Genomic DNA, 18,974 nt, shown 5'->3' with positions numbered 1-18,974 from the left:
ATATTCCATTATATATGATACAATGTGTGTGTGTGTGTGTGTTTCTGTGTGTGTACAGCACCTCACATCTTCTTTATTCATTCATAAGTCGATAGACATGGACATTTGAGCTCTACATGGACATTTGAGCTCTTTCCATAGTTGGACACTTGTTGATAATGCTTCTGTAAACATCGGAGTGCATGTGCCCCTTTGAATCTGTATCTTTTGTATCTTTTGGGTAAATGCTTAGTAGTGTAATTGCTGGGTCTTAGGGTAGGTCTATTTTTAACTTATTTAGTAACTTCCATACTGTTTTCCAGAGTGGCTGCACCACTTTGTACTCCCACCAATGATGCAAGAGGGTTCCCCTTTCTCCCTATCCTCATCAACATCTGTAGATTCCTGTGTTGTTCATTTTAGTCATTCTGACAGGTGTGTGATGGTATCTCATCGTGGTTTTGATGAGTGATGTTGAGCACCTTTTCATGTGTCTGTTAGCCATCTGGATGTCTTTTTTTGGAAAAATTTCTGTTCATGTCTTCTGCCATTTCTTAACTGGATTATTTATTTTGAGAGGTTTTGAGTTTGATAAGTTCTTTATAAGGTATTGGCTACTAACTCTTTATCAGATGTCATTTACAAATATCTTCTCCCATTCTGTAGGCTGCCTTTTAATTTTATTAATTGTTGCCTTTCTCGTGTATTTTTATCTTTCATTTCTTATCCCTCTTAATTTGTTCATTCTTTCCTTCTTTCACTTCCATCTATTTTTATGTATCTTACTTTGTCTTTTCTTATTTTTCATCTTCTTCCATTATTTTTATCTCTCTTCTTTTTTTTTTCTCTTTCTCTTTTTTCCTTCCCTTACCTTTCTTCTCTTCTTTTTACTCCTTTTCTTTCTTCCTTTGTTTTTCCATCCTTTTTGGCTTACCTTCCCTCCCATTCCCTCCCTTTTTTTAATTTCTTTGTCTTCCTTTCTGTTTTATTTATTTATTTTTCCTTTCCCTTCCTCTTATTTTCTTCTTTATCATTTTTCCTTCAATCTGTATCTTTTCTCTCTCTCTGTTTTCCTCTCTGTTTTTTCTTCATTTTTATTCTTCACCTCTTATTTTCTTTTATTTTACAATTATATTTTCACAAAACATAATTAATATGTTTTCTTCCACTTACCGGTCTAGATACTAGGGATGTTAAGATGAATTAGGCAGCTCATACTTAACGTGGAAAGGAGATGATGACATCATTATGCCAAGAACTATGGTAATACACACCATGCTATAACAAATTCTGTCTGACTTGTGGAGTAAAGCTTTTTTAGAGATTCAGACATTCAAACTGATCATTTAAGTATGAGTATACTGTCACCCAGTAAGGAAAGGGAATGGATGGCTGGTGAAGAGGGCATTATTACAGGCAGCAGGAAGGTTACGGTAGTGACTTGGAAGAAGCATCTGCCTGAATAGGGTTACATAAATTGATTTTATTCAGTGATGTTCAACTCAAGGCATTATGCTAAAAGGTGTTTGGAAATGTGTGGAGGTACTTTTAGTTGTCACAATGACAGGGCATATGGAGGGAGTCATACTATTATTTAGAAAGTGGGAGTCAGAGAGGCTAAAACTTTCTGAAATATATAGTACAGTCTTAAACAATGAAGAATAATCCCATGCAAAAATGCTACTAGCATCCCTGTGAAGGAATACTGAGAAGTAAGACTTAAGGGGATGTAAAATAGGAGGCTACTGAAAGAGGTGATGAGAGTCTACCAATGGTTAGAAGCAATATGGGAAGAAGGGGTACAGTTAAGGGACATTTGAGAGAGAAATTACAGAACTTGTCTGAGAGGCTGAGCAAGAATAAAAGATGCACGAAGTTTATAGCTTATGTATTATATGTATGGTGACACAATTAACCAAATAAACAAATACATAAACAAGGGCAGGGTAATAAGGTTTAGGTAGAAAGTACTCATTTGGAGGGCATGTACATCTTTAAGTTCCTGCTGAATACAGGTGGTGTGGATTTCACAGTAGGTAGTTATGGATAGAAGTGTAAAGCTTGTAAATAAAGTCCGGGATAGAGAGCAAATTTGAATGTTCTCATAGTTTATGTCCATAAGCATATAAAGTGATAGAAAAGAAAACTTAATTCAGAAATCAACATTTAAGAGGTAAGAAGGAGAAGAGAAGCCGAAGTAAGGGGCCAGAAAATAACTGCTCAAAGAGTTAGGAGGAGGTTCAGATTCCAAGGACAGAAGAATGTTGAAAAAGTGGCTTGGATAACAATGTCCATATTAAAAAATTTAGATAATGTACCAGTACAAAGTCACATGGCTTCCCAGAATGTCTTTTATTTGTTTTCCTCCCCATCAGTGATCATAAGACTTTCTTCTCCACACGAAACCCTGATCTATGACTTTTGGGCAGCATATATAAACATTTATTTGTACATACATTGATTCACTCAGAACATATTTATTACATACTTTCAATGTGTTAACACTGGGGAATAAAGGTGAAAAGACAGAATGATTCTTATTCTCAAATAAGATCCACAATAAACACATCAAAACATACAGAAAACAATAAAATAAATTTAGATTGTGATATATGCCATGAAGGAAATAAAATATAGTGATGTGATGTTAGGAGACTCATTCCTTTAGACAGGATGATCAGGAATGCCTGTTTGAGAATGTGATATTTAAGCTAAGGCCTAAATAATGAGGGGAGAGCTATATAAAGTTTTCTGAGCAGAATATTTCAAACAGAGGGATGAGCAAGTGCAAATGTCCTAAGATGGTAATAAGCATGGATTCCTATGGGTCAGAAAGATCAGTACAGTTGGATTGTGGTAAGCTGGGAAAGTGATTGACATTATATCAAGTTGGCAAGAGTCATATTATGTAGGGTCTTGTAGACTATAGTTAAGAGGTTGGATTACATTCTGAGTATGAAAGAAACATTAGCATGAGTCCTGTATGAGGAATGGTTTAAAAAGGAAGGGGGAGAAGCAAAGAAGACACTTGGTATACTTTTGAAATTTTCCACGTGAGAGATGATGGTGGCTTTGACTAGGGGAGTGAGGGTGAAAATGGAAGAGTAATTTTTAAGGATTCATTGATGGAATAGATGTGGGAGGGTTGGAGACATAGAAGAGTTGGGAAGTAGTTGTGGAAATAAAAGAATAGATTATTTCAAGATGTCTATAAATGAGTGGAAAGAACTGTTTTGTAAAGAGAGGAGCACTTAGTCCTTAACCGTATGGTTTAGATGTAAAGTGACTTAAAAATAGAGAGGCCAAGAATGTAGAGGTCATTGTGGGCCAGAATAGTCATGGAGAGCTTTCTTGAAGAAATGAAACATGAGTTGGGTTTTGGAAAATGAGAGATCTCTTAGATATTTGTGGGAGGGATGGGCAGGTACATTCTAGGAAAGGAATAATAACATGAGTGAAAATTCCAAGATAAAAATGGGATATGTGATAAGGGAAGTCAGGAACAGATTTAGCTGGATCACTGGTTGCATTTGGGACTGAATCATAGTCTGGAGCTGCTCATAGAAGGCTTCAAAAATGAGGGGAAATAGTTTGTAGTGATGGGATAGGCAGTGGGGACTAAGGAAAGGAATGATGAAAAAAAATGTTCTAAGAAATTCAGCTTCTGATCAACATTCTATAAGCCTTAATGTTCCTGACATAGAAAGACTGGTGTTTGATATCAGTTCCATGCATCCTCACAACTCTGACATTTAAGACTTATATCTATGGCACAGAAACAGACACATATACCAATGGAATAGAATTCAGAACTCAGAATTGGACCCACAAATGTACGGCCAATTAATCTTTGACAAAGCGGGTAAGAGTATCCAATGGAAAAAAGACAGCCTCTTTAACAGATGGTGCTGGGACAACTGGACATCAACATGCAGAAGAATGAAACTGGATCACTGTCTCACACTATAAACAAAAATAAACTCAAAATGGATAAAAGACCTGAATGTGAGACGGGTAACTATAAAAACCCTAGAGGAAAAAGCAGAAAACAACCTCCTTGTCCCTAACCACAGCAGCTTCTTACTTGACACATCCCCAAAGGCAAGGGAATCAAGAGCAAAAATAAACTACTGGGACCTCATCAAGATAAAAAGCTTCTGCACAGCAAGGAAAAACAATCAATAAATCTAATAGGCAACTGACAGAATGGAAAAAGATAGTTGCAAATGACATATCAGAAAAAGGGCTACTATCCAATATCTATAAGGAACTCACCAAACTCCACACCTGAAAATCAAATAATCCAGTGAAGAAATGGGCAGAAGACATGAACAGACACTTCTCCAAAGAGGACATCCAGATGGCCGACAGACACATGTAACCGTACTCAATGTCACTTATCATCAGGGAAATATGAATAAAAACCACACTGAGATGCCACCTCATGCCGGTCAGAGTGGCAAAAATGAACAAATCAGAAGACTATAGATGCTGGCGAGGATGTGGAGAAACGGGCACCCTCCTACACTGTTGGTGGGAATGTAAACTGGTACAGCTCTTCTGGAAAACAGTGTGGAGGTTCATCAAAAAATTAACACTAGAACTCCCCAAGGACCCAGCAATAGCACTGCTGGGTATTTACCCAAGGGATACAGGAGTGCTGATGCATAAAAGCACATGTACCCCAATGTTAATAGCAGCACTTTCAATAATAGCCAAATCATGGAAAGAGCCTAAGCGTCCATCACCTGATGAATGGATCAAGAAGATGTGGTTTATCTATACAATGGAATACTACATGGTGATGAGAAACAATGAAATCTGGCCATGTGTAGCAACATGGATGGAACTTGAGGGTGTTATGATGAGTGAAATAAATCAGAGAAAGACAGATACCATATGCTTCCACTTACAGGAAGATTATGAGAAACTTAATGGAGGGCCATGGGGGAGGAGAAGGAGAAAAATAGTTGGGGAGAGGGAGGGAGGCAAACCATGAGAGACTCTTGAATGCTGAGAACAATCTGAGGGCTGATGGGGGCGGGGGAGAGGGGAAGAGGGGTGATGGGCATGGAGGAGGGCACTTGTTAGGATGAACACTGGGTGTTATATAGAATCCAACTTGATAATAAACTATGAAAGAGAAAAAAAGACTTATATCAGCGCCCCTGGGTAGCTCAGTCATTTAAGCGTCCAACTTTGACTTAGGTCATAATCTCATGGTTCATGGGTTCGAGCACCCTGTCGGGCTCTGTGCTGACAGCCAGCTCAGAGCCTGAAGCCTGTTTCAGATTCTGTCTCCCTCTCTCTCTGACCCTTCCCTGCTCTCTCACTCTCTCTCTCTCTCAGAAATAATTAAAAACATTTAAAAAATTTTTAAAAGACTGATATCCAAACCTTTTATTGTAAAAACCTGAGGAAGGCCATTCCAAAGGCCTCTTATATAAATATCCCTGTTGTTTTGTTTTGTTTTGTTTCAGTATCTATTTAAGCCCACTTTTATTTCTTTGGTACTTGGTAGATGAGAGAGACAACTGGTCAATGCATTTTTTGGAATAATAATTATTACAGTTTTATTTACTTATTTATACTTTTACTTATTGAATTTTACTGTGCATTATGATAAGCAATGTATATATATATATTATTATGTTTAATTCTAAAACAGCCCAGTGAAATAAGTAAAATGACTCCCTCTGTACCTCTGAAACATATAGAGGCTTAACTTACTTCAAGGTTATATAGCTAGTAAATGTCATATATGGTGACCAACTATCCCACTTTGCTCAGAACTGAGGAGTTTTCACAGAGATATGGGAATTTCAGTGCTAAAACTGGGAAAGCCCTGGGTTAACAAAGAAAAGTTGGCCATCCTGGAGGCAGAGTTTAGTTTTAAACCTAAACAATGTTAGCTTTACAGCCAGAGCTCTTAACCTTTGTGCTCATTGCTCTCAATAAACATAATAATCTATGGGGGTGCCTGGATGGCTCAGGTGTTTGGATTCAAGCCTTACATAGGGCTCTGAGCCCGGAACCTGTTTTAGATTCTGTGTCTCCCTCTCTCTCTCTGCCCCTCCTCCGCTTGTTCTCTCTCTCTCTCTCAAATAAATAAATTTTAAAAACTTATAATAATCCTTTATCCAATTCATAGAATAACCTTCTATGAAACTACACACTCCCTGTAGTATGCCTAGAGAGAGGCAGGAAATTCTCCAGGTGCTATGCAGGGATATTCATATTCAGGTTTTGCTTTCTGTCCTTTCCTTAGGGTTGTATGAGATTTACTGCCAGGAAGGCAGCCATAGAGAATCAGGGATGAAGGCAATCTATAATGTCTCCCAGTGTCCTGGCCGCCAACCTGACCATCACTATCGATACCAAGCTGCAAGAATCTACTACATCATGGCAGAAGAGGTGGAGTGGGACTATTGCCCTGACAGGAGCTGGGAACTGGAATGGCACAACCAGTCTGAGAAGGAAAGGTAAGGCTTCAGAAAATAAGATATCACACGTTCAGAGACGCTGGATCATTTTACCGATAAGGAGGATACTGAAATTCTGAGAAAAAGACTTATCTAATGTCACCTAATAAGATACCAGCAAATCTGGAACAGGTGCTGGAACGCAGATAAGCTGGAACTCAGTGCTTCTTGTATATTGCTATGCTGTAGGTCTGAAGTAAAAGGCCATATCCACACATTCAGCTTTTAATCTTTGCCTCTTTTCTTCTAGTAGATAGTAGCACCTATAGAAGATCTGAAATTTTGTATGTCTTAATCAAAAGACTGAACACCCCTAGCTTACTTGTCACTTGACGAAATCTCATTAAGCTACAGGCTAAGCTGCATAGCAGAAAAAGCCCAACACATGGGGTGCCTGGGTGGCTCAGTCGGTTAAGCGTCCAACTTCGACTGAGGTCATGATCTCATGGTTTGTGGGTTTGAGCCCCGCGTCGGGTTCTGTGCTGACAGCTAGCTCAGAGCCTGGAACCTGTTTCAGATTCTGTATCTCCCTCTCTCTCTGACCCTCCCCTGCTCAAGCTGTCTCTGTCTCTCTCAGAAATAAATAAATCTTTTTTTTTTTAAATAAAAAGCCCAACATAGAGTGGCTTAAGTAAAGTATAATATTATTTCCTGCTCACATGATAGTATAAATATGAGCAGACCAGAGCCAATAGGTAAACTAATCACTCAATGCATTCTTTCATCTCTGTAACTAAGATGTCTATTTTCGTTGTAGTCATTCACAGCCATTACAAAAGTAGAAAGCAGTCCAGGGCAAGCATCACTGTCTGTAAGGCAATGACCTAAAAGTTGTATACATCACTTTCTCTTATAACCCATTATCCTGAACTTATTAATGTGGTGATACCTAGCTGCAAGAAAGTCTGGGACTTGAAGGTGGCAGAGGGTTGGGCAAAATGAATGAGGGGGAGTGGGATATACAAGCTTCCAGTTATGGAATAAAAAGTAATGGAATAAAAAGCATAGCATATGAAATATATTCAATGATTTTGTAATAAAGATGTATTGGGACAAATGGTAACTACACTTGTGGTGAACATAGAACAAATGTATACATTTATCAAATCACTATGTTGTACACATGAAGCTAATATAACATGATGTGTCAACTATACTAAAAAAAATAATAAAGCCTGGAAAGTATAATCTATGATTAGGTGGCCATGTCTCAGCTAAATCTAGGTGATTCTATTATTACAAGGAAGCAGAGAAGATAAATTGAAGCACAGTTTATTAATTTCCACTACAATTTAATTTTGGTGCTCTCACAACCATTTAGCAATTCTTGCCTTTTATGTTGGTTGTTGAATGTTGAATTTTTTTGTTAACTTGTTCTAAAACCTAGAAAAAGTGCATTTTCTTCCCTGGGCCTTAATTTACTCACCTTTAAATTGATGTGATACAGTTAAAAGAAGTTGACTAGAAAGAGATAAGGAGGAAACACCAAGCTTGCATCCGAGTGCATGATCTCTTGATACCTTTCTGGCTGACAGTATAAATGAAGATAAGTTCTGTCACCTCTGGACCACTGATTTCACCTCTACCTATCTCATTATTTTATTGTAAATGTGAAATGATAAAACGAATAATAAGGTACTTTGTAAACCGGAAAGCATCCTGTAAGGAGGAATCTGTAAAGTTCCATTTCCTCCTTACCTCTTCCCATTCCTTACTCTCCAGCAGCAGCAGCAGCAGAAGCAGTAGCAGCAGCAAAAGTTAGTACTCTCCTTGCACCTTGTACCTTGTCCTTTTGTCAAACTAATTCCATCTGAGACATCACTAAGACTAGAGTTAAGCCCAGGGCTACTGATTCTTATTCCAGTGTTCTTGCCATGTTAATTCTTATCTGGATTATAGTAAAAACAAAGAAACATGAATATATATTTAAATCTGTCATCTTTACTGCAGTTATACAGCCAATGTAGTGGGAAATCTAACATTAGAAGTATTCTATTTGTGATATGATGTTGGGTCTGACTTAGCTTTCTCATAAGTGAAATTAAGGGGGTGAGGGCCAGGTGATGATACTACTTTTTGGATTCCTCTAGTTATGGCCATATCTTCCTGAGCAACCAGGATGGACTCCTGGGTTCCAGATACAAGAAAGCTGTATTCAGAGAATACACTGATGGTACATTCAAGATCCCTCGGCCAAGGACTGGACCAGAGGAACACTTGGGAATATTAGGTGAGTGTCTCCTAGTGTTAGAAGTTTATGCTGTTCCTAGGGATGTTATGTCATATCAGGAAGGACTTTTTATTTCTTTCAGTTAGTTTTTTTTTTATTATATAATGGAACTGTAGTCATATTTTTAAATAATTCATAAAAATAAGCAATCAAAGAGGGGTTTATGAATTCTGTTGTAACATGAATCATATTTTTCCAGGAATCTCTCTAGGGATCTCTGATTGTGATAGATTTTTTAAATATACTAATGGCAGGGGAACACAGGAACATCAAAGAATTGGAAAAACACTGGACAGGAAATCAGTATTACCCTTGTATGCAGTTTAATTATTCTTGCAATTTTTTCCACTTTTTTTAGGAGTGAATGAGTTTCCTCATTCTGTCCTGACAAAGAAGAAACCCATTGGCCCTTACAGAGAGCCCAACAATTTTTTACTCTGTGCCAAATTCCATACTGATAATGATTCCACAGGGCTCTGATTACCTAGATCCTTAGGATATTATAGATAGATAGATAGATAGATAGATAGATAGATAGATAGATAGATAGACAGATACATACATACATACATACATACATACATACATACATAAATTCGGGGTGGTAAAATAGGCGTAATTGGAGCCACAGTCTTCTTGTTGTAGTATCCTCATCTTGCAAATAGCAGTATCAGTTGAAGGGCTTATGGATTTAAGAGAAGTGCAATCAGTCATGATTTTCAATCTAATGACTGAAAATCCTAATTCTAGAGAGCTCCTATGTATGTCCGTTCTTCAATTCCTTTAGTATCCTTGTTTCAACACTCCACTAATGAGACGTTTCCTTCTTTTGCATATATTAGGTCCACTCCTCAGAGGAGAGGTTGGTGATATTCTAACTGTGGTGTTCAAGAATAATGCCAGCCGCCCCTACTCTGTGCATGCCCATGGAGTGGTAGAATCTAGCACTGGTTGGCCACTGGCTGCTGAGCCTGGTGAGTGAGAACACTTAGTTGAAGGGGTAAAAGATGTGTAGCACATCTGCTTCAGCCCTCTGGCTTGCTCCGTTTTTAAAAATTTCTTTTTGAGAACTTAAAATATAATATTAACCAGGACAAAGTCACAACCTGAGTTTGCCTATATGAAATATTCATTTTCCATTTCAGAATAGGGTACTTAGTTTCACCAAAGACATCCTTAATATTGGTCACACATGGAGCCTTATACTGGTCTTAACCCTGGGTACATACTGAGTTTATAACCCTCTCTATATCTGAAGGTAACCTTGGATACAGTGTGATCTTCTAAACATGGCTAGAGAGTGACCTGTCCAATACGAAAAACTGATCATTAATCTTAGTCATGGATAAGGTACTTTTCCTCTTATTGCAGACTAACTTCTAATCCCAGTCGTATAATAAGTTTCTAATACTAAAATGTAGTGTGCTGGAGAGGTATAGAAGAGGTTACCTGAGGGTGGTGGGGGGAAGCTAAGATGGCAGTGTAGTAGGATGACCCAAGATTCGTTCCTCTCATCCCTCAGGGGAAAAAAAAAAAACAACAAAACTAGATAATTATCAGATTATTCTGAACACACAAGAGATCAATCTGAGGATGGACAGAAAAAACTTTACAAATAGAGAGAGAAAAGAGGCCACATTGAAGAAGATAGGAAGTGTGAAGACACATTTTGGGGGAGAAACAGATCGTAGTTGCTTCAGAGGGGAGGAAGCCCGGGTTGTAGGGAAAGGCACACAAGAGTGGAGCACATAGAATAACACACAAGGAGAACATATACCCAAACCCACTGGTTGGGAAAATTATAGGGCCTGGTTTCTGTGAGTTTTTCAACCAGCAGTGTTTGAAAACTGGGGTTTTAAAGGTCATTGGGCATCTAAAGTGTGCATGCGGGGAGCTTGTTCACTCTTGTTGGAGTGAATCTGTGAGAGGTGGTGTTCACAGAGATGTCTCTCTGGGCACAAAAGAGCTGGAAGGTGCCATATACCTCCCCCACTCTTCAGTATAGGTGCAGAGCCCAACACTAGCTGCCTAGGCTGCTTGCTCCAAGTTCCATACCCCTGTGCTCTGATGCAACTGATATTCTTGGATAAAACTGCACCAGTCCCAACATGGCAAGATCCTCCTAAGACCACCAAGGGCCCTGGCCCACACCATATTCTTAAAGTTTGGAATTTGAAAGGTCAGCATACTTGGCTGGAATAGAGCATGGAGGGCACTGTGTTGCTACTGTAGGGAAGGCAAGAAAACAACCCAGACAAAGACAGCATGAAAATGGCCACCTGAAAAATACCTGGGATGTGCAGGGGGCGGGGGGAGATTATTCACTATTCTGGGAGTATTTTTCTGAAAGTACCAAACATGGAGACCCCTATTCAGGGACAAGGGAGATGACCAGCATCATTTGCCTCCCCCACCCTTCAGCATAACCACAGAACCACTTGCAGTAAACAGCACAGTGCTGACAGTGCCTGCCTAACCTGCTTACACCAAGTTCCATACCCTGCATTCTGCCAGAACTGATTTTCTGAGTCAAGTTTGCCTCAGTCCCAGTTGACTGGGGCCCTCCCACAGAAGACCAGCAGAAAGCACCATGCACTCTATGTCTCCCAACCAGATTGTTCTACAGGGCTTCAGTTACAGTGGAAGTAGCATCAGAGTTCATTTAACAAGCAGACCAGTACACACCTAGTTAAAACTCACCACACTCTGGACAAGGTCCAAACACTGCCAATTGCAAGAAAAGAGAAGTTCTGCAGAGGATTGGCCTGAAGGATACAGCAGCTGCAGCTAAAACATAGCAGCAGTGTGCATGCAACAGTCACCAGGGACACTCCTTAAAATTTCAGGATCTGGACACTATATGACCTCTTCTTCTAAAGCCATTACTCTCATGAATAGGAAATATAGAAGGCTTATCTAACACAGAGAAGAATACAGCAACTTCGACAAAATGCCAAGATGGGGTAATTCGTCCCAAATGAAGCAAAAAAGATGAGATCACAGCCAGAAATCTAACTGAGACAGATTTAAGTAATATGCCTATTGGAAAGTTTAAAGCATCAATATTAAGGACAATGCTGGACTTGATTAAAGAAACGAAGCCTTCAGAAAGGCTGTTTAAACAGAGGTAAAAGAGTTAAAAAAAATCTGTCAGAAATGAAAAACACAATAACAGATTCAAAACAGACTGAGAGTAATGAACACAGAGATGGAAGACGCAGAGGAATGAATACATGATATATAAGCTAATAATAAAGCTGAAAAAAGAAAGAAAGAATTATGGAACACAAGAATAGACTTAGTAAATTCAGTGACAACATAAAACATAATAACATTTGTATCATAGGAGTCCCAGAAAGAGAAAAGAGAGAAAAGACAGAAGAAAATTTATTTGAAGACATAATAGAAGAAAGTTTTCTGAGTCTGAGGGACGAAACAGACATCCAAATCCAGCAAGCAGAGAGAACTCCCATCAAAATATATAAAAGCAGGCAAACACCAAAATACATTTTTTTCTGTAATACATTTTATTTTGTTTTATAATTGAAACAAAACCATAAAGAGAAAAGTGGATAAATGAATCATTACAATAGGAGTCACGGGGTAACACACAAGAGACTACATGGCACTGGGCATTTACTACAGAGAAATGTCAGGTAAGTTAAGAAGAAATCACTGATGTAGAGTTTTGAGAAATGAGGACATTAGTCATGCAAAGAGTTGTAGAGTCTCTCAGACAGAGGGCAGAGGATATGCAAAGGCCCTGGGACAGCAGAGAGTTTAGCATATTTGAGGAAGTGAAAGAAGATTCAATGTAGCTACAGCTGGCACAAAACTGAAATTGGAGAAAAAGAGAAAGCAATGCATACAGCACAATTAACAGAGTCGAGGTAAGACTGAGCCTGAAATGATACCCTTGTTGGAATTTTCTCCACTCTCCATCTTGCTTTTTCTCCCATGCTCTTACTAATTTCTTCTATTTTTCTTTTTCTTTTTCTTTTTTACAGTTTATTGTCAAAATAGTTTCCACATAACACCCAGTGCTCATCCCCACAAGTGCTCTCCTCCATGCCCATCCCCCCTCCACATCCATCAGTCCTCAGTTTTTGTCAGCATTCAAGAGTCTCTCATGGTTTGCCTCTCCGCCTTGTTCCTCCGTCAGTTCCTCCTAATCTTCCTATACGTGCAAACATATGATATTTGTCCTTCTCTGCCTGACTTATTTCACTCAGCATAACATCCTCAAGGTCCATCCATGTTGCTACACATGGCCAGATTGCATTGTTTCTCATTGCCATGTAGTATTCCATGGTAGAGATAAACCACATCTTCCTGATCCATTCGTCAGTTGATGGACCCTAAGGCTCTTTCCATGTTTTAGCTATTGTTGAGAGTGCTGCTATGAACATTGGGGTACACGTGCTCCTATGCATCAGCATTTCTGTATCCCTTGGGTAAATTCCCAGCAGTGCTATTGCTGGGTCCTAGGGGAGTTCTAGTGTTAATTTTTTGAGGACCTCCACACCATTTTCCAGAGGGGCTGTACCAGTTTACATTCCCACCAACAGTGTAGGAGGGTGTCCGTTTCTCCACATCCTCGGCAGCATCTAAAGTCCTCTGATTTGCTCATTTTAGCCACTCTGACTGGCGTGAGGTGGTATCTCAGGGTGATTTTGATTTGTATTTCCCTGATGAGGAGGGATGCTGAGCATCGTTTCATGTGTCTGTTGGCCATCTGGATTTCCTCTTTGGAGAAGTGTCTGTTCATTTCTTCTGCCCATTTCTTCACTGGGTTGTTTGTTTTTTGGGTGTGTAGTTTGGTGAGTTCCTTATAGATTTTGGATATTAACCCTTTATCTGATATGTCTTTTGCAACTTTCTTTTCCCATTCTGTTGGTTGCCTATTATTTTTTTGGGTTGTTTCCTTGGCTGTGCAGAAGCTTTTAATCTTGATGAGGTCCCAATCTTTTATTTTTGCTCTTTATTCCCTTGTTTTGGGGGATGTGTCAAGTAACAAGTTGCTGCGGTGGAGGTCAAGAAGGTTGTTTCCTGCTTTCTCCTCTAGGGTGTTGATAGTTTCCTGTCTCACGTTCAGGTCCTTTATCCACTTTGAGTTTATCTTTGTGCATGGTGTGAGAAAATGATCTAGTTTCATTCTTCTGCATGTTGCTGTCCAGTTCTCCCAACACCATCTGTTAAAAAGGCTGTCATTTTTCCACTGGATATTCTTTCCTGCTTTGTCAAAGATTAGTTGGCTGTACACTTTTGGGTCCACTTCTGAGTTCTCAATTCTGTTCCATTGGTCTATGGGTCTGTTTTTGTGCCAATACCATACTGTCTTGAGGATGACAGCTTTGTAGTAGAGGCTGAGGTCTGGGATGGTGATACCTCCCGTTTTGGTTTTATTTTTCAGGATTACTTTGGCTATTCGGGGTCTTTTGTGGTTCCATACAAATTTTTGGATAGTTTGTTCTAGTTTTGAGAAGTATGCTGGTGCAATTTTGATTGGAATTGCATTGAATGTGTAGATTGCTTTGGGTAGTAATGACATGTAAACTATATTTATTCTTCCTATCCATGAGCATGGAAAGGTTTTCCATTTCTTTGTGTCTTCTTCAATGTCCTTCATAAGTTTTCTATAGTTTTCATCATACAGATCTCTTGTATCCTTGGTTAGGTTTATTCCGAGGTATTTTATGGTTTTTTGTGCAATTGTGAATGGGATCAGTTTCTTGATTTCTCATTCTATTGCTTCACTGTTGGTGTATAAAAATGCAACCGATTTCTGTACGTTGATTTTGTACCCTGCAACTTGGCTGAATTCTTGGATCAGTTCTAGTAGGCTTCTGGTGGAGTCTGTCGGGTTTTCGATGTAGAGTATCATGTCATCTGCGAAGAGTGAAAGTTTGACTTCCTCTTTGCCAATTCTGATGCCTTTGATTTCCTTTTGTTGTCTGATGGCTGATGCTAAGACTTCCAGCACTATGTGCAACAACAATGGTGAGAGTGGACATCCCTGTCGTGTTCCTGATCTCAGTGGGAAAGCTCTCAGTTTTTCCCCGTTGAGGATGATGTTTGCTGAAGGCTTCTCATAGATGGCTTTGAGGATGTTTCAGTAGGTTCCTTCTATCCCGATTTCTCTAGAGTCTTTATTAAGAAGGGATGCTTTGTTTTGTCAAATGCTTTTTCTGCATCTATTGACAGGATCATATGGTTTTTATCTTTTCTTTGGTTGATGTGATGTATCACATTGATTGATGTGCGAATGTTGAACCAGCCCTGTAACCCAGGAATGAATCCCACTTGATCTTGGTGGATGATTCTTTTGTATGCTGCTGGATTCGATTTGCAAGGATCTTGTTGAGAATTTTTGCATCCGTATTCATCAAGGATATTGGCCTGTAGTTCTCTTTTTTTTTGCTGGATCTCTGTCTGGCTTGGGAATCAGAGTGATGCTAGCTTCATAAAATGAGTCTGGGAGTTTTTCTTCGATTTCTATTTTTTCGAATACCTTGAGAAGAATTGAGATTAATTCTGTTTTAAATGTCTGGTAGAATTCTCCAGGGAAGCCATCAGATCCAGGGCTCTTATTTGTTGGGAGATTTTTGATCACTGATTGGATTTCTTCACTCGTTATGGGTCTGTTCAGGTTTTCTCTTTCTTCCCGTGTGAATTTTGGTAGCGAGTGTGTGTTTAGGAATTTAGCCATTTCTTCTAAGTTGTCCAATTTGTTGGCATATACTTTTTCATAGTATTCCCTGATATTTGCTTGTATTTCTGAGGAGTTGGTTGTAATAATTCCATTTTCATTCATAATTTTGTCTATTTGGATGCTCTCTCTTTTCTTTTGATAAGTCTGGCTAGAGGTTTGTCAATTTTGTTTATTTTTTCAAAAAACCAACTCTTGGTTTCATGGATCTGTTCAATTGTTTCTTTGGTCTCTATGTTTTTTATTTATGCTCTAATTTTTACTATTTCTCTTCTTCTACTGGGTTTAGGTCGTTCTTGTTGCTCTGCCTCTAGTTCCTTTAGGTGAGCTGTTAGATTTTGGACTTGCACTTTTTCTAATCTCTTGAAATAGGCCTGGAGAGCAATGTACTTTCCTCTTAGGACTGCCTTTGCCGCATCTCATAGATTTTGGATTGTTGTGTTCTCATTTTCATTTGCTTCCATATATTTTTTAATTTCATCTCTAATTGCCTGATTGGCCCATTCATTCTTTAGTAGGGTGTTCTTTACCCTCCATGTTTTTGGAGGTTTTCCAGACTTCTTCCTGGGATTGATTTCGAGTTTCAAAGCATTATGATCTGACAGTGTGCATGGTAGGATCTCTATTCTTTTATATTTATTGAGGGCTGCTTTATGTCCCAGTATGGGATCTATCTTGGGGAAGGTGCCATGCGCACTTGAGAAGAAAGTAAATTCCCTGGCCTCAGGATGTAAAGTTCTAAATATATCCGTCAGATCCATCTGGTCAAATGTGTCTTTCAAGTCCGTTATTTCTTTAGTGATTTTCTGTCTGGTTAATCTATCCTTTGCTGTAAGCAGAGTATTAAAGTCCTCGGCTATCAGCACATTCTTATCTATAAGCTTGTTTCTGTTTGTGATTAATTGTTTTAGATATTTAGGTGCTCCCCTATTCGGTGCGTAGACATTTATGATAGTTAGTTCTTCCTGATGGATGGACCCTGTAATTATTATGTAGTGCCCTTCTTCATCTCTTGTTATTGTCTTTAATTTAAAGTCCAGTTAGCCTGATATAAGTATAGCTACTCCGGCTTTCTTTTGATTTCCAGTAGCATGATATATATTTCTCCATCCCCTTACTTTTAATCTGAAGGTATCTTCCAGTCTAAAATGAGTTTCTTTTAGACAGCATATAGATGGATTTTGTTTTTTTGTCCATTCTGCTACCCTATGTCTTTTGATTGGAGCATTCAGCCCATTTCCATTCAGTGTTATAATTGAAATAAGTGGGTTTAGAGTCTTTGTGTCTTTTGTAGGGTTCATGTTTGTGGTGATGTCTCTGGTATCTTTGTTCCTTGCAGCCTTTCCTTCAGAGCGTCCCCCTCAGGATTTCTTGTAGGGCTGGCTTCGTGGTGACAAATTCTTTCAATTTCTGTTTATTTGGATAGGTTTTTATCTCTCCTTCTATTTTGAATGACAGGCTTGCTGGATAGAGGATTCTTGGCCGCATATTTTTACTGTTCATCACATTGAAGATTTCCTGCCATTCCTTTCTGGCCTGCCAATTTTCAGTAGATAGGTCTGTCACCACTCTGATAAGTTTCCCTTTGTATGGTAGGACCCTTTTCTCCCTAGCTACTTTCAAAATTCTCTCTTTGTCCTTGTCTTTGGCCATTTTTACTATGATATACCTTGCAGAAGATCGATTCAAGTTACGTCTGAGGGGAGTCCTCTGAGCCTCTTGTCTTTCCACATTTACTTCCTTCCCCAGGTCGGGGAAATTCTCTGCTATAACTTGTTCCAAGACTCCTTCAGCACCTTTCCCTCTCTCTTCCTCTTCTGGGATTCCTATGATATGGATATTGTTGCCTTTAACCGTATCGCTGAGATCTCGATCTCTTCTTTTATGTTCCTGGATCAGTTTGTCTCTTTTTTCTGTCAGCTTCTTGTTTTTCTATAATGGTGTCTTCTAGATCACTTATTCTCCTTTCTGCCTCTTCAATCCATGCATTGGAGGCCTCTAATTCATTACGTATCTCATTTATCGCATTTTTAAATTCTTCATGCTTAGTTTTATTTTCCATTCTGTCTGTAGCCACAGTTTCTTTGATGTCCCTTATGTTTTTTTTTCAAGCCCAGCTATTAATTTTACCATTTTTATTCTAAAATCTTGTTCAGTTATGCTGCTGATATCTGTTTTGAGCAGTTCATTATCTGTCATTTCTTTTTGGAGTTTCTTTGGAGGAGAGCTCTTTCGTTTCATCATTTTAGTTAGCCTTCCGGCTCTTGTTGGTTTTAAAGACCTGTTATGCTCTCTGTACCTATGAGCGCTGCTATATTCAAGAAGACTCTTTGACTGTCCAGGGCCTATCCTTTCAGAGAGTGTTTTTTGAATGGTATCTCTTGGTCTCTCTTGTTGGGACCTTGGTTTTTTTATTTTCCTATTCGTAGTGATATTTGGGACTCTCCACCTTGTGTACTCTGGCTTGTTTCTTGAGGTAGCCATTAGAAGTCTTTCTCAGTGGATTCTGCGTCCTTTTTCTCCCAATCTCTCAGGTTTTGTAAGGTTTCCAATAGCTTCAGATCTTTTCTGTGTGATGCATGGGCGCGAGTGCAAGTACGGAGCTCCTTACTTCTCTGCCATCTTGCCCCTCCCCCTACCAAAATACATTTTAATTGTAATTAAATTTGCAAAATATAGTTATACAAAAAAAATCCTAAAATGGGCCAGTCATATAAAGTCCCTAACTTACAGAAGACCCTAAGACTAGCTGCATATTACTCAAAAGAAATTTGGCAAGCCATAAGGGAGTGGCATGATATATTCAAAGTGATGAATGAGAAAAATCTGCAGCCAAGAATACTCTATATAGTGATGCTATAATTTAGAATAGAAGGAGAGATAAAGAGTTTCCCAGGCAAATAAAAGCTAAAGGGGTTATTGACCACTAATCCAGGCTTGCAAAAAATATTAAAGTGGACTCTTTGGGAAGGAAAGATCAAAAGTGACAAGAAAAGAAAAAATCAGAGAAAATCTCCAGAAACAATGACAAAATGAGTTAAAAATATGGCAATAAAAGCATACCAATCAATAATTACTCCGAATGTGGGGCATGTGAATGTCTCAATTGGTTGAGTATTCAACTCTTGATTTCAGCTCATATCCTTATGGGATCAAGGTCCACATCAGGCTCCATGCTGATGGTGAGGAGGCTTCTTGGAAGTGTAACCAATTTCTGTATATTGATTTTATATCTTGCTACTTTGCAGAATTACTGTTATCAGCTCTAGAAGTTTGTTTTTTTTTTTTTTTTTCATGGAATCTTTCAGGCTTTCCACGTAGAGTATCATGTCATCAGTGAAGAGTGGAAGTTTGACTTCTTCTTTGCCAGTTTGGGTACTTTTTATTTCCTTTTGTTATCTGATTGCTGATGCTAAGACTTCCAGTAGTATGTTAAACAACAGTGGTTGTTGTTCCTGTTCCTGTTGTGTTCTTGAACTCAGGGAGAAAGCTCTCAATTTTCTCCATTAAGGTTGATATTATCTGTGGGCCTTTCATATATGGCTTTTATGATGTTAAGGTATGTTCCTTCTAT

The 18,974-nt window shown here is 38.8% G+C and overlaps 1 protein-coding gene across 1 annotated transcript in view; it reads left to right on the top strand.

Annotated features, from left to right (window-relative positions):
* Nucleotides 1-18,974, top strand: part of HEPH (hephaestin) — a 103,296-nt gene that overhangs the window by 49,364 nt on the left and 34,958 nt on the right. Inside the window, 3 exon segments of the mRNA XM_039223452.1 lie at nucleotides 6,248-6,461; nucleotides 8,552-8,691; nucleotides 9,534-9,665. Of these exon segments, the coding sequence (XP_039079383.1) occupies nucleotides 6,248-6,461; nucleotides 8,552-8,691; nucleotides 9,534-9,665 (486 nt within the window).

This window comes from Hyaena hyaena, unplaced genomic scaffold, assembly GCF_003009895.1.
Source record: "Hyaena hyaena isolate Hyena2069 unplaced genomic scaffold, ASM300989v1 scaffold_1349, whole genome shotgun sequence".
Classification (NCBI taxonomy): Eukaryota; Metazoa; Chordata; class Mammalia; order Carnivora; family Hyaenidae; genus Hyaena; species Hyaena hyaena.
The sequence above is the reverse complement of the archived record's forward strand: the minus strand, read 5'-3'. Positions and strand labels throughout refer to the sequence as shown.